Genomic DNA, 15452 nt, shown 5'->3' with positions numbered 1-15452 from the left:
CAATTGTATGTGACCAGAGATGCTTTAAAGGTGGGATGGTCATTAATATTACATTCATACCCTGAAGGAGACATTTTCAAGTAAGCGTACCTCTGTGTTCCTAGAGGACATTTCTTGTGCAGAAGAGTGACCTTCATTAAAGAAGGCCAGAAATAATCACAGTCAGAAAATGGGTATGATCGGCAGTTGCAATGAAGACTAACTGGAGGGTGTTTAATGATTGCGCATCCAGTAAAATAAGCAAAGAAGAAGCCAACCATATCCTGGGCTGCATCAAGAAGTGCGGCCAGGAGGTTGAGAGAGGCAATTCTGGCCCTCTAGTCTGCTCTCACGAGATCCCACCTGGAGTCCTGCGCCCAGCTCAGGAGCCATCAGTACAGGAAAGGCTGAGAGAGTTGGGATTGTTCAGCCCAGAGAAGGCTCTGGGAAGACCTTACTGTGGCCTTTCAGTACTTAAATGGGGCTTACAAGAAAGATGAGGACAGACTTTTTTATAGGCATGTTGTGATAGAACAAGGGGTAATTATTTTAAATTAAAAGATGGTAGATTTAGACTACATATAAAGAAGACATTTTTTACAATGAGAGTGGTGAAACACTGGCACAGGTTGCCCAGAGAGGTGGTGGATGCTCCATCCCTGGAGACATCCCAGGCCAGGCTGGACGGGGCTCTGAGCAACCTGATCTGGGTGAAGATGTCCCTGCTCATTGCAGGGGGGTTGGACTAGATGACCCTTTGAGGTCCTTTACAACCCAAACTTTTCCATGACTCTATGACATATTTTTAAACAATCAAATGAAGGCTATGTACGAAGTCATAGCTCTACACGATCTATTGAAGTATACTTGTGGATGCTTGCAAGAACACAATATTTCATTAAAAGAGCTAGCAGAATAGTTAGCAAGGCCACGGTCTCACTTAGACTAATAAAACTGAGGTCAGTCCTTTGTAAAAGGGGAAATGTCAACAAGAAAAAGAAAATTAACATGCAAGTGTTTACGCAAGGAATTATGTACAGATAACATTAGAAACCTGTTAGGTAAAAATCATATCAATCACTAAAAGGTAGAAAAAACCGTGGGTTTAGTAGATAACATCTAATTTAAAAGCAACAATGAACAAAAGGCTGAAAAAGCATGTTAACGTTAGGCAGCTCAGAAACCTATTAAAATATAACTGTAATGAATTTTAAAGTTCATGAAATATAAAAAAACCTACAGAAAGTTTTGGCTAAATAGAAGAAGATCAAAATCAGAATAAGCACATTTACCATTAAAATAATCACACATACATATTTCAGTGAGAACTATTTTTTTCTTCTACAGAAAAAGAATTGACTTGCTACAAGCTGAGCACAGTGTGGCAGCCTATTTGGCTTGAACCTGAAGATCAAATATTTAATTTTTCAAGTGAGGGAACTTAAAAAATACTGAGAAAGGTTCACTGAGTAAAGTAATTGATTTTAAAAAAAGTAAATGAAGTCAACCAATTGAGCATAAAAATATAAAGTGTCTTGGTTTTTAGACAGTATGCAGTAATTTCTCACAACTCTACAGAGAAAATTAGTCTTCTCTAAAGTACTTGCAATACATGGAAAAACAATGTCCTGAAGGTGAAAGAGGACTAGAGGATCCATGTATCAGTGGCCAACATACGAAGTCTTATCATAGAAATATTGTAAACATTTTTCTTAATTGGGACCTCAATAATCTTTGGTATAACAGACTCCTATGGAATCTCTGATGACACATTTTATATACAACTTAAATAAGAGGAAAAAGAAACTGTTTAAACATTTTGCATTTAAAGTATGCATCACTTAAAAATGCAGTATACATATTTGATCACAGTCTGGAATGGATCTTTTCTTTTAATAAAATGCTCCTGGCATATAAATATAAAATCTTAATTGTTCCGGCCAAAGATCCACTTCTGGAAGGGGTCTGATGGATTACAGGATGCCAAACTTGGATGTTCTCCATTTCCTGTAAGGCACATATGTAGTGCTGCATTGTACAGAGTTTGATCCTAAAGTGGATAAAAAAGGAGGGGGGGGAAAAAAAAAGTGAACAAACAATGAGCATGCTATTTCCCCCCACTCTTTGTTTTTTCCCCAAGTTCATCATTGTCAAGAAGAGTAAGGCCATACAGCTGGTGCAGGGGCTAGCAAACGAATGTGAGTAACATGCAAGTGCCAACTTGTTTTGTTACAAATATTTTTTTTTTAATTTCATAAAGATACAAAACATTTGGATTGACTTCCATGTGGTTGCCCAGACACGCACACTAAAGCAGGGGTGTCAAACTCATTTTCACCGGAGGCCACATCAGCCTGGCGGTTGCCTTCAAAGCGCTGAATCTAATTTTAGGACTATATAAATGTAACTGCTCCTGCATTTATACAGTCCTAAAATTACAGTTTGACACCCCTGCACTAGAGGATATCAACTGGTTTTGTAAGTGACATTTCTACTTTACATTTAAAATGGTGAAATTATCAAGTTTTGGCCTGGTAACTGAAAAGATGGAATTATACACATTTTCTTCCCACAAATAAACTTACTCCTTTTTGACTTCAGAATTTTGTTTCTTTAAGATTTTCTCTTTTATTGGAAATCAAAAAATAACTCATGTAAAAGATCACTGATAAAATGCCTATTCACTGTGCAGTCTAGATACCTTTTGATGCAGCCATTGCTCTTCTCCAACAGCAAAAGTTTTCTGGCCTTTGTAGTGACATTCGCGAAGCTGCACAGGTCCTTTAGAAGCATGCAGACAAAGCTCCTTCTGAATATTATGTCGAATTTCATGGTGTGCAGAATATTCAAAGTACTATTCAAATAATTTTTAAAAATTCAGTAAATAAATAAAAACAAGAGCATAAAACTAAATTAACTCTTTGAAATTTCAAAACACAAATAGATTTCTTCTGTTATTCAACAATTTGAGACTACAGAATCAATTCTCTGATTTTTAGCATACACACTGTAAATGTGTTTACAAAACTAAAAACATTTTTTTAATACTAATGCAATTTAGACATACTTAATTGTATAAATTGCAACTGACACTCGCCGCATTATGATGCAAGATATCATTGCTTGCTGCTCCAGGAATTATAAGTAACTCAAGGAGACAAACTGAAGAGTAGAGGTAGTTGCATGGAAAACTGAAATTTTGGCATTTCTTAAATTTAAATTTAAAAAAATGTTGCCAAATTTTGTTTTTGTCACATGGAACAACACTGACCACTGTACATCAGCTTTTGCTGCTTGATATAAACAGTAAATGCTAACAATAGGATGCTGTTATGTTCTCTTGTGAGGTAGCCATTAGAAAAGTAATATAAGCATGTATTTTATGAGTGAATTTTACCATTATTTCCTGACAGTACAGTACTCTTAAGGGTCAGGAATCCTATGTTATGATTCAGGTCTTAACAGAGATTCAATTCTAACAAGTTACAGACACAGCTGTCCTTTTATACCTTGCCTGCTACCCTACCATCCTGGTCTCTTCTTTTTCTCTCTCATTAAACAGCATTATATCCTATTACCACAGTTTCTTGGATCCATACATCAGCCTTCTTCACCATATCTTTCCTTTGACTTTTAAGCCCAGGCTCACTTAGCTCCCTGTGGCTTTCAAGTATCTGTCCAATTGGTTAGTGTCTGCCTCCTCACTTTCTCAGCTTCAATGGGAACAGCACTGAGAAACAAACAGGCATCTCACTCTGAAGTCTCTGTGCCCAATATTACTCCCTGAAATAGGTACTGATGGAAGTGACCTGCTTTGTCACCTAGTTCTCAGACATAATATTTTACTCTAAATCTGTTACTCTTACTTAACCTGTTCTGATTTATCTTTTGAACTCCAAAATCTCTGCAAGCCCTGAAAATAGAACTCGAAAGCTAGGTTTAAAACTTCATGAATTTTGGATATCGAGATGGACGTGTTCCAGCCCCAGCATATTCTAAAAAGGAAGAATGATAAATAATTGACGCATAAGTCTGTAAACTAGGTTCTCTCTTCTAGCCCCCTATGGACAAAGATGACAGCATGAAAAATTTCAATCTACACTGTTAGAGTCTGGAAAAGAACATAATACAGCTGAAAACAGAGTATTGTAATGAGAAGGGTTAAATAAGCAAATATACAGATCTCTTCAGCATTACCAGCTCGACCTGTGTTAAAATCTTCTGAAGGCTGGTATTGAAAGGGATTCAGACTGTTATTTTATGGCAGGAGGATAACCAAAAACTGCAACACTTGAAAGCGCAGAGTTATAGTACAGTCCATGATAACTTAGAGAGAGATGACAATAGAAGCATACAGCAGATCTCTTAATACAATGTCTTGGTACAGTGTCCTTGCATTAATGACTGTGACAATGCCAATAGGCTAATATAATATTAATCCACAACAGAATTAAAAAAAAGTTCAGTACTGTAAGAAGCTAATGTAACAGGGTAGTTGTTAATCTAGGCAGCATTCCATCTCCCATAAAAATCGATTAGGAAAACATCAGCTAACTAGGATCTTGCCTGAGCTTTCACAGTGCCATCAATGTATGGCTTTTAAGAATGAAGATTTTATTTAAAAAAAAAATACAACTCTATTCTAACAAAAACTTTTAAATATCTGTTGACCTTTAGTTATTAAGGATCAACAGTTAATAAACTTTATTCCCCAAATAACTCTTTAAGGCAACAGAAAAGCATGCATTTCTGGGCAGGAAAGGAGGTGGCGCTTTTACTACTGTTGCAGTAGTGCCCAAAGGATTTAGTATCTGATATCTATTGCAAGTCATACTGAAGAAGAAACAGAGCACCACTGCTGCCTCCAAGAGCTATTCAAAGAGAACTCTTCTTGGATAAATTCAATCATATTATTCACTTGCATTAGCCAGTACAGGACAGACCACTTTGACCTCACACTATGAGGCTGCAAGCATGACAGGGAAGGTGGCTCAGGCCTGGCCACTTGGTGTCCCATTGGCTGGATTCCTGCCAACATCTTCCTTGACACGTGCGAGTCCTGGCAGCAGAGAAAGAAGCAACAGAAGGAAGCATAAGGAAAGGAAGAATTAAGAAGACAACAGTTACAAGAAAGCAGTGTGGATAGGATTAAAAGGTTTTGCACAGAAAGGAGAGATCAAGTGAAGTAGTGCAATTGTGTTAAAAATCTGAATCTGCATGCTGAACATAAAATGTTAGAAGTGGGACACACCGTGAAGAGCAGTATGAAATTTTCCTTGAACAACACAGATACAATTTAACTCTTAAAAAAAGAGAGAAAAATTGCATATTAAAAATTAGTACATTTATCTAAAATAAATGAAAAGCTTTAACATGGTAAAGTCACAGCTGAACAGACGATAAAAACCAGGTATCAAATATTTTACCTGATTTCCTCCAAGTCCATGACAAGAATACATAATCAATGGTTTGCCACCATGGTTATTTTCACCAACATCCAGACACATGCGGTTACCTGTGTTTTTTAACTAAAGACAGGGTGTTATCAGGGAAAAAAAAAAAAAAAAAAAAAAAAAAAAAAAATCTCAGCGGGGATTAGAAAAAATTACAGTCTCACTAGCATACAAAACTAACCTTTGGCTTAACAACAATTACAGCTGTTAATTTTTACTTTCTGCTATGCTCAAATGTAAAAACCCTGGTCTCTCAGAGTTAATATTTTCTAACCAAAAGCCTAGTAGCTACGTTATGGTTGTCTCCAGCCACACTCTGTGAATTATTAGGCTACTGGTATACAAGGTTACTGTTATTCAAATTACAATTTGAACAGATACATACAAAGATACACATAGAATATTCTAAATTGGAGGAAGGGGAAATGCTAAACATGGCTAAATATTCACATGCACTTCAAGCAAAGAATTATTAGTTGTTTAATATTTTGTTGGTTTTAGCAATGCAATGTCTAAGGAGTTATTTAGCACAGGAAATGCAATGGTCTTTTAAAAAATGTATGTATAACTATAAACACACATTTTCCTCATCATAAACCCAATTCTGAGAAGTAAACAGCTGCCTAGTTTTCCTCAGACTGCTTACTATATAAAGCTAAATTCACCTTGATAGTTCAGGAAATCTCTCACCACTGGCTTAGTACTTTGGTGTCACTTTAACTGTTAGTGATGGGCAGAATGTTGTTTATCTTAACAGGTTTCGAGATCCCATTAAGCTAGGCTACTGTTAGCTATTAAGAAGCTTTGCTTAAATTTCATATGACCATTGACAAAGTTATAAAATATTCAAATAGCAAGGTATGCAGAAGAGGTTCTTTGTCCAGAGTAGCAACAGAAAACCCTAGAGCTATCGCTAAGGTAGCAAAAAAGATTAGCCAACTTCCTGGATTACAGAAGACTACAGAAAATAATTAAACTTACATATCCAGAAAACAAAGGATTCAGGTCTGGCACATATGCTTCTGGATAAACATTACTGAGATACCAGGTAAAATTTTTACACTGCAGACGCTGCCTTAAATCAAGTCTTTTTGAGATGTCTCCAAATGTTTTCTGTTAGAGGAAGGGAAGATAAGGAAGGACGGAAAAGAAACATACTAACATTACTAATAACAATTTTGTACATATAAAAATCTATCATGTTCTGTATTGCAGCATTAAACAAGTTTTAAGCTTCTTTTTTTTTTTTTTTTTTTAGTACTGTACTACTATGGTTACTGCTGTTTATTTTTCAAGATCATAACATCACTGCCTTGCCTTCAGCATTTCAAAGCATGTGCAAAAAAAATTGCAACATAGAAAAAACAGTAGTATCCTTAGTCCCAAGAGGGTTTTAACACAGTGCCATGAAGTGGGAAAGTACAAACAAGACCATACTGATGGCGGCTATAAAGCTAATTTATCTCACTCAAAAGAGTGAGCTGAAATAAATTAAATAATTAATTAAATAATTAGCATAATAGTCAGTACAATGCAGAATCTACCAGACAAAATTCTGTTGCCTACCTGCTAGCATGCTTAGGAAATCTAATGCTACTAGCAATGCAATATTCACAAAAATTTATCATACAAAGGGAGGAAAAATAGCTTCTTGAAGAAAATCCTAGATTCCATCTGGTAAAAGACGAAAGTTCCAGAAAACTTGCAGAAATTAATAAACCAACACCCAAACCCCCTGAATTTAACTTAAGCTTTCAAATAGATCGAGACAGGACAGATATCTATTGTCGAGCAAGCTTTTTTTCTGCAGCTAAAGAACAACAAAACCTGCTTTTGAAGTAATAACACTAAGCAACTCGAGACTAATGAGACATTATGTTTCTCACTCCAAGTTAGTTTGCATTTTCTGTGCTCAGTAACTTTGCTCATGCTCTTCTGGCAGTTGCAGTAGCTGTTCAATGCAAACATGCCAGGATTTAAGAGAATGTATGAAAAAAACCTACCAATCGAAAAAACCCCACCACACAAAACACCATCACCACCAGACACTTGAGTTTTTCATGCTTGTTGAGGCTACAGCATTAAGAAATTGAACTCTGTCTTTTCATTAAAATATCTAGAACCCTTACATACTTTGTCAATAAATAACTTTTGCTCACCAAAACTTTCAATGCAGCAAGTGTGATTTCTAAAACCACCACCACCACCTACTTGTTTCACAATTTTTGCTGCCTCTGTGTTTCTTCGGTAAAATATTTCTTTATATTCATCCATCCAGACTTCTGCAAGGCGGACTTGATTACGTGTGATCACTTGAGTACCTTTTGGGAAAGTATGAGGACTCTTGCTGCGAAAGACATGGCCAACAACAGAGCAAGGCATGATCTCCAACTGTCCACCACATTGCCACACCTAATAATAACATTTTTTGTGTAAGTGCACTGCAATTAGAATTAAGGGAGTGGAAAAAAATTCAGCAATGTTATTGTTCACCAGAAAAACACCCAAACCACTAGCAAGAGCGCATATATCAGGCATACCATAAACAAACTTCTCAATCAGGTAAACCCTGGAAATATACATTTCAGTTATTGAATCTAAATACACTTAAAAAAAGAAAAAAAAAATCAGTTCAGTGATCATATTTATAGTTTACTTCATAGGAGTTTAGTAATTCATTTTCCATGTTCTAGTTGGCTGATTCAACAGAGAACCGAAAATCTAATACTAATTTATCCTCAAAAATCCTGTCCACTGTCAGTATAGAGACAACTGATAATTAAGTAGCTAAACTTACTCTGAAAGACATTTCTATATTTTCACCTCCCCATATTTCCATTTCTTCATCGTAGCTTCCAATGTGTTCAAAGTAGTCTTTTGATATTGAAAAGAGACCTCCAGCAAAAGTAGGTGTTCTGCAAAAAGAGAAATTTACTGAGGAAGACAGGATTCAAATAGGTAGGTTTTAAAAAATATAGATGTAAAAACATGGTATAACTGTTCTAGGAAGTTTCCAGGTATTTGTCAGTGTTACACTACATTGATACATTTTCTTGGCATAGATAATACTTCAATTAAATCTGCCTACATTGAGTCTCATTTGACAGTTTTATTGTCATTTATTAACAACCAGTTTAGACTAATGACTGCTGGTATAAAAAGACAGCACCAGGAAAAATAATATATTTTTCCTGTATGGAGGATATCAAGCAAAGTTATTACTCCTCCAAGCCAGTAACCCATCCAAGACCAAAGCACATACAATTATCATCAAACGCTCTACTGTAACGGTCTAGTATTTTGGTGGTTCTGAACTTCTGTTGTCATCCTTTCAAGGATGATGAATGGGGAGCCAGAATCTGTCGTACTGTCTCTGAAAATAATTGTTTATAATCCTCTTCTCCCCACTCCCTCCCGATGAAAAACATTATATAGAAATTCCTTATTATGTTCCTAGCGTATGTAGAAAAAATGTAATGCAGAACAATTACTGTCTTAAGGAGGTTTTATTTTTGTGAAATTTTAAAATTTAAAATGTGGCTCTTAAAGAAAATATTACAAAAACTATTTAAGACTTCTGATCAAACTCATCTGAAGAACTAGTTCATTTACAAACTGCTGCTCATAAAAAAAAAACGGAATGATTTAAAATATTATTCAAATTATGTTTACCTAATTGGATAGGTTTCATCTTTTCTTCTTTTATTCTCATGTTTAGGCAGAGACTCCCATCCAAATGACAAACTCCAATCAAAATTTCCTCTGTTGTGGCCATGCCCATAAGGAGATGGTTTACTGAATTCAAAAGTATTGAGATCTATAGAAGCAATATCAGGGCTTACAACCGCAACCGGGTTCTCAGCTATTCTTGCCAATAATGGCTCTAACCAGCCATAAAAGCATTCACCTATGGAGGAAATGGGAACAAGCACTGAACTTCTACTTGTTTATAAAGTAGCACACAGCAACTATTTTAACATGCCCACGGCAAGCCAATATGCACTGCTTTTAAATAGCATTGCTAATTATACTTTCAATAATGTAAAACTGGAAATAGGAATATATATAAATAGCAATAGGAAATATATACAAAATAGGCAATAAGAAAGATGATCCATTGCTAATGTCCATGATTCATAAAAAAATCTGCATTGTTAAATCAAAGACAATAGTGTTATAAACCAGATCTGGCATAGTCACAGGTTACACTTACAATGAGCATCCAGAAAGGTCAGGGTATCTCCTGTTGCTACTGAAGCTCCCAACAACCGTGCAGTGATTAGACCTTTTCTTTCCTTTTGACGGACTACTTTAACTATTTGAAATTGTTTTACATATTCATGTAGTTTATCATGCAAGTATTCTAGAAAGAGAAATCAATTTCAGGATATTCAGTGTATATCAATGCCAGTGCTTAAAATTTTACATTATAAACTAACAGGATAAACAATTCACACTAATCCCAGGAACGACCTCAACATTAAAGCCATAAACAAATCCTGACTGTTGAATATTATTTTTAGGGGCTGAGTTTTTTTGGGTGTGGGGGTGTAGGAAGAGGTAGAGGCAGAGAACAGGGGATAGAATACTAAAAATATTCTAAAAGAGAAAGGCTGTGCCAGTGCATCTCTTCCGCACTATTAACAGTTTGAATATCAATTCAACATCCATTTTCAGAGCAAATAGATCATGTACTTACTTATTCAAGTTATCTGCAGAACATGCACATTTTTTCCTTAATGACGGCCCATTTTACACACAGTTTTCAAGGGCTATAGTATTTACAACAGCAGCAGAAGTTATATAAAACTCTTTAAATGTGCAAAATTTGAGCAACAACCCCACATCCCTCATTAAACATCCCACATCACCTTCCTTCCTCTGCCCATCCTTAGTATTAAACTGTACCACCAAGCATACTTTATAACGAAGTGTGCCAGTGTACTAAATACAGACTTGCAAAAAGTGTAAATACATTAATATAAGCATGTATGTATAGACATCTCTATCTAAAGTTAAGCATATAAAGTTTTTTGAACTTGCATTTGTGATCACACTCAGTATACATTTGATTATTTTTGGCAGCCAGCTTGAGTATCGAAGATTTTTTTTCCATTAATAATTTCACTTTCTAGGAAACACATTTCCCTTCATATTAATGAAATTAATTTGCATAAAGACAATTGCTATGATAAAATACAAATTGGTACAAGCCTTAGCCAATTTATCCTTGGATACTTTGTTCTATGAACTGTAATTGTTTTGAAGCACAAATTACAGAGCTACTTGTCATGCAACCAGTTACGCAGTTTAAGCAGCATTAGAATTAGAATAATCAGAAATAGGGTTTAAAAATTCTTTAGAGGACAAGAATTCCATATTTGACTACCTTATAAAAAAAGATGGGGGAGAACTAATTTCTAGGAAAAGAAATCAACTAAACCACTTAGCATACATTATACATGTTAAAGGTCGTAAAGTGATATCCTCTTTTAAGCAATTTATCTGCAATCCCAACATGCCTCAAATTAAAAAAAAAAAAAATCAAACTAGGAGAAAATAGAAAGACTTCTTACCCTCTACACTGGCATCATCCACCAAAATAATCTCCTTTAGTAGTATGGCAGGAGAGGTATACATCACGCTGTGAACAGTTCTAAGCAGAGTGGACCATGCTTCATTATGAAAAACTATTATAATACTTGTGGTTGGCAATGGCGGGCAACGCTTAAACTTTTGTTCAATACATCTACAGATTAGAAAGTGCCAACTGTTAGAAAATGGACAAAAACTTTTGACTGAAACTCTTAAAAGAAACCCTCTTCTCATACTCTGTAAGTATGGACATTAAATATTTCAGCTTCTCCACTTTCTATCCCAGTTTTGGAGCGCAGACGCAGGTACTCCAACTGAAGAAGCTGTACAAAATATTTTTTTAAAAATACGACAAAAAATAATTCCACTTGAACAACTGACTTAGTTCTGCTTCTACAGCACAAACGTTTTGAGTACGTTTCATATAGCACCTAAGTCTCCTCAAAAAACATGCTATTCTATTCAGAGCAACAGATACTGAGCTGCAAAATCAGACTCTAAGTCACTATTACTGTTGAAATACAAAAATACAATGAAGAATATTTATTAGAAGAATGCAGAGTTTTCAATGAAAAATAGAACAGATCTAATTCAGAACTTCAAAATCTTGTAGAAATACCATATAATCCTTAAAGCAAAATATCCTATTCAAGAGAAACAATTTTAAGCCCCCAGTTTTTCAAGGCTAATATAGTCTGAACAGAACTTTAAATCCAATTGCAAGTCAAGATTACGAGACAACACTTCTGTATTCATAAGCTGCTTGCTTTCTGTTTATTGCCTGTCACTGGAACACCCCCTAGGGTAATTACCGCAGCCACTGCCTCACAAAATAGGCAAAAACCCAGCAGTTATGCTCTAGTAAATGTTACTGTGAGCTGCACCACGTGTAGGGTGATATTCATACTACCAGCAGCAGCCCAGTAAGGTTAGTCGCTTCTGACACAGACAGCTGAGAACACAAATTCTGACTGTGACAGACTGCTCGTAACCAAAACTCATTCTACGCAAGTCCTACAGTCTTCATTAATAAAATTTATCAGTATTACAAGGCTCATGAGATGTTCCACTGCCTTCTTCAATAGTTTACAATTCCTAATTTATTAAACTATGCTGGTGGTTTTATTAATGCTGAATACTTAAAAAAAAAGGGGGGGTTGGAAATGGTCTTCAAATTCAAAAAGAATTTAAACTACATTTTTAGTTTTCTTCTAAGTAAAACTTAGCAGGCTTCCAGAAAGTTACTCAGAAATTGTAGCTTTAAGGCAAAAGCATAAAACCTTATTTAAATATGGTTACTTTGAATTCAAAACCATGAAAGAAGTGAAACTTTCTAAACATTCTTGACTTTGGCACAGTGGATCATTATGCACAGTCACTCATTATTTATAGCTAGCAGACTCTCCTAAACTATCACCTAATGCTCAACTCAAATCACTTTGCAGTCTGCATTTCTGGCAAGTTTTTCAACTCTCAGGACATACACATTTCGACATACTCAGGAGGTCGAGTGTCTGGTCCAAGATCTCGGTGTAAAGAAATCCTGTCACTTGCAAATGCATTAAAGCAGTGCTTTTCTTCTCCACGCTGTTTTTCTTTCTGTTCTTCTGAATTTAGGTTGACGGTTTTAAATGCTTTACCAGAAGCCCCAGGAGAATTAGGATCTTGAAGAGGTCGATCTAGAAAGGGTTTTAGTTCCACTGCAGTATAGTGTCCTGGCAAACAGTGCCCTTCTCCAGGAATCTTAGTTTGCCTAACAGGTGCTTTTATCTGCATTTTTGGATTTGCACCTTTGATATTGCTCATAGCATTTAACATGAGACCTAATACATGAGTTTTCTTTCCAACAACAGGCTCAATTCGTGCTTCATCTTTAAAATCTTGAACGCCCACTTCTCTTTGCAATAAAAATAAAAATACCAGAAAGACAAACACAATAATGCTAAACTTCCAAAGTTTCCAGTGAAAAAATAATTTCTTGAATAGTTTAGGTGTTTTTTTCAAAGCCATTCTAGTTTTAAAATCTGTCACAAGACAAAAGTTTCTGTGAATTATGTTCTCCAAATAGGTCACAGCATTTCTTGAAATTATAAGACCTGTAAATTAAAACAAAAAGTATAAATTTCAACATCTAGTATATTCAATAATGTAAAACCACAATAAATTAATAGGCAGGAATTAATTCACAACTCCCAACTGTCAAACATGATGTGTTCATCACTTAAAGTGTAATTTTAGGACTGTATAAACGTAACTACTCCTACATCTATACAGTCCTAAAATTACATTCAGCCCTTTGAAGGCAAACGCCAGGCCGATGTGGTCCCCAGTGAAAATGAGTTTGACACCTCTGCCTTAAAGATAGGTGAAATCTAACTATAAGATACCCAAGATACACTTTCCCTGTTTTGTTTGAGTTTTGTTTATTTGTTTGTGGGGTTTTTGTGTGTGTGGTTTTGGTTGGTTGGTTTTGGCTTGGATTTTTTTGGTATGTTTATTTGGGTTTTGTTGTTGTTTTTCAAATATACTTCAAATAGAAGAACCAGAAAGCATGCATATCACTAAGAATAAAACAACATTTTTACACAATGTCACTCCTTCACATTAATTTTCTTCCAAGTCTTGATCATAAAGTTGTTTTAAAATGAGAAAGGTGTTGTTTTAAGTCTTCTAGAGGCAGGGAATTTTAGTTCAATAATGAGACAGAAGGAAAAGAGATGGAATCAATACAGTATGTTCAAGTTGCATGTAAGAAAGATCCACATTAAAAAATGAACTAAAAAGTTAGCAAGGACTTCTCAATCAACTCATTTCAATAATATTGAAATTTCGAATATCTAAAAAAAAAATCCATTTCAAGATTAGACTTAAGTAATCAGACTTTCAAGTGGGAAATTTTTGCATTAATTTAGTTATCTAGTATACATATTCAATGCAGATTTAATACATGTAATTTAGCCTGAGGATCAAGTCATCAGCCTTTTTCACTCATTTGTACTGCATTTTCTGGCATGTGCTGCTGTAGCTCATCAAGAGAACATGTCAAAGAACTCTGCTCTTTCTGGAACTCTGCCACTATTTTTTTCACAGATAAGCAATTATTCAGTGGTTTTCAAAGATGGGCAACTATGAAAAACATTCGAGGACTACCAGAATCCAAGTGATTTGAATTAAATTCTGTCTGCAAAATTTGCACTTTACAAGAAGGGGAAAAATAGCAACCAGCCTGAACTTAAAGCACAGCTTTATTTTTGTGCAAGTTGCATGCACGTGAACTGAGAAAAGAAATAAGCAGCATCTAGATAAAAACCACAGTTAATTTCCACTTGCTAACTACTGACCACAGAATTGCAAAAAACTACTTCTCTGTTTCATCCTTTGAAATACAAATAGATTCTGTATTTATTAATTGGAATAAGATATACCCACGAAGAGATACAGCTTATAGAAAACAGAAAAAACTTCACCTAGTTTCCTTCAAGAATTTGCAGGATAAATTAAGCATCTGTACTAGTTAACATAATTATTTATTTCAAAGCTTATGTCAGCTTTTTATAATAAACCCGTACATTCAAACCACAGTAGTTTTATCATAAAACTATTGCTATGAGTGCAGATGGGAAGCTCATTACAGCATTGCCATATAAATACTAAAAGGTACCAAAAATGTGCTTCACAAGGCTCAAAAAATTTCCAAGAAAACACATTAAAGAAACCTCCATGCCACTTCCATCTCGCACATTATTTTCCCATTTTTCTTTAGCGCTGAAAAATTTGTACTGCGATACTGATACTTATACACTGCAAGACTAAGAACAAAAACTTTCTTTCCTGGTTAAAGGATTGCAACCAATTTAACAATCTGCCCAATTAAAAAATGCCTTGTTTCCTCGCAATGTCTGGTGGGTTGATGTTGGCTAGCTGCCAGACGCACCACCCAGCCAGGACAGTGAGATCACTTTCCAATTACTGTTGCGGGGAAAATAGAGTAGGACGGTGAGAAACAAAGACAAAACTATAAACTAACTTCCCAGGTTCAACTTGACTCCTTCATTCCCAACTCTTCTTTCTCCAAAGTGGTCCGCCAGGATCTTGCTCCTGCATGGGCTCTCCATGGGCTGCAGCTTCCTTCAGGGCATATCCACATGCCCTGGCATGGGATCCTGCACAGGCTGCAGAGAAATACCTTCCAAGGTCTTCTCCATGGGCTGCGGGGAAATCTCTGTTCTGGTGCCTGCAATACCTCCTCCCCTCCTTCTACACTGACCTTGGTTTCTGCAGGGTTGTTTCTCTCATATTTTTCTCTTCTGTCACAGCTGCTGTGCAGCATTTTTTACCCTTTCTTAAATACATCATCACAGAGGCACCACCTGCTACACCAGGTGGCTCAGCTTTGGCCACCAGTGGGTCCATTTGACAGCTGGC

The 15452-nt window shown here is 35.8% G+C and overlaps 1 protein-coding gene across 1 annotated transcript; it reads right to left on the bottom strand.

Moving 5' to 3' along the window:
• Positions 1-1857: 1857 nt before the first annotated feature.
• Positions 1858-13077, bottom strand: GALNT3 (polypeptide N-acetylgalactosaminyltransferase 3). The gene is made up of 10 exons (XM_065637552.1): positions 12526-13077; positions 11009-11181; positions 9646-9795; positions 9105-9339; positions 8230-8347; positions 7644-7844; positions 6414-6545; positions 5406-5507; positions 2681-2833; positions 1858-2029 (listed from the first exon to the last, which is right to left on the bottom strand). Exons 1-10 carry the CDS (start codon positions 13035-13037, stop codon positions 1907-1909), a joined length of 1899 nt encoding a protein of 632 aa, XP_065493624.1. The 5' UTR covers positions 13038-13077; the 3' UTR covers positions 1858-1906.
• Between the last annotated feature and the right edge of the window lie 2375 nt (positions 13078-15452).

This window comes from Caloenas nicobarica, chromosome 6 (genome assembly GCF_036013445.1).
Source record: "Caloenas nicobarica isolate bCalNic1 chromosome 6, bCalNic1.hap1, whole genome shotgun sequence".
Lineage (NCBI taxonomy): Eukaryota > Metazoa > Chordata > Aves > Columbiformes > Columbidae > Caloenas > Caloenas nicobarica.
Note: the sequence above shows the minus strand (reverse complement) of the source record. Positions and strands in the feature narration are given on the sequence as shown.

Bases quoted from the DNA above. Each gene is read 5' to 3' on its own strand.
- GALNT3 (XM_065637552.1), bottom strand. From the start codon at position 13,037: ATGGCTTTGAAAAAAACACCTAAACTATTCAAGAAATTATTTTTTCAC. The intron at 9,796-11,008 runs GTAAGAAGTCTT...TTCTCTTTCTAG, and splicing joins GGATGATGCCAGTGTAGAGG to AATACTTGCATGATAAACTA. The intron at 2,834-5,405 runs GTAAAATATTTG...TTATTTGAATAG, and splicing joins ATGGACTTGGAGGAAATCAG to TACTTTGAATATTCTGCACA.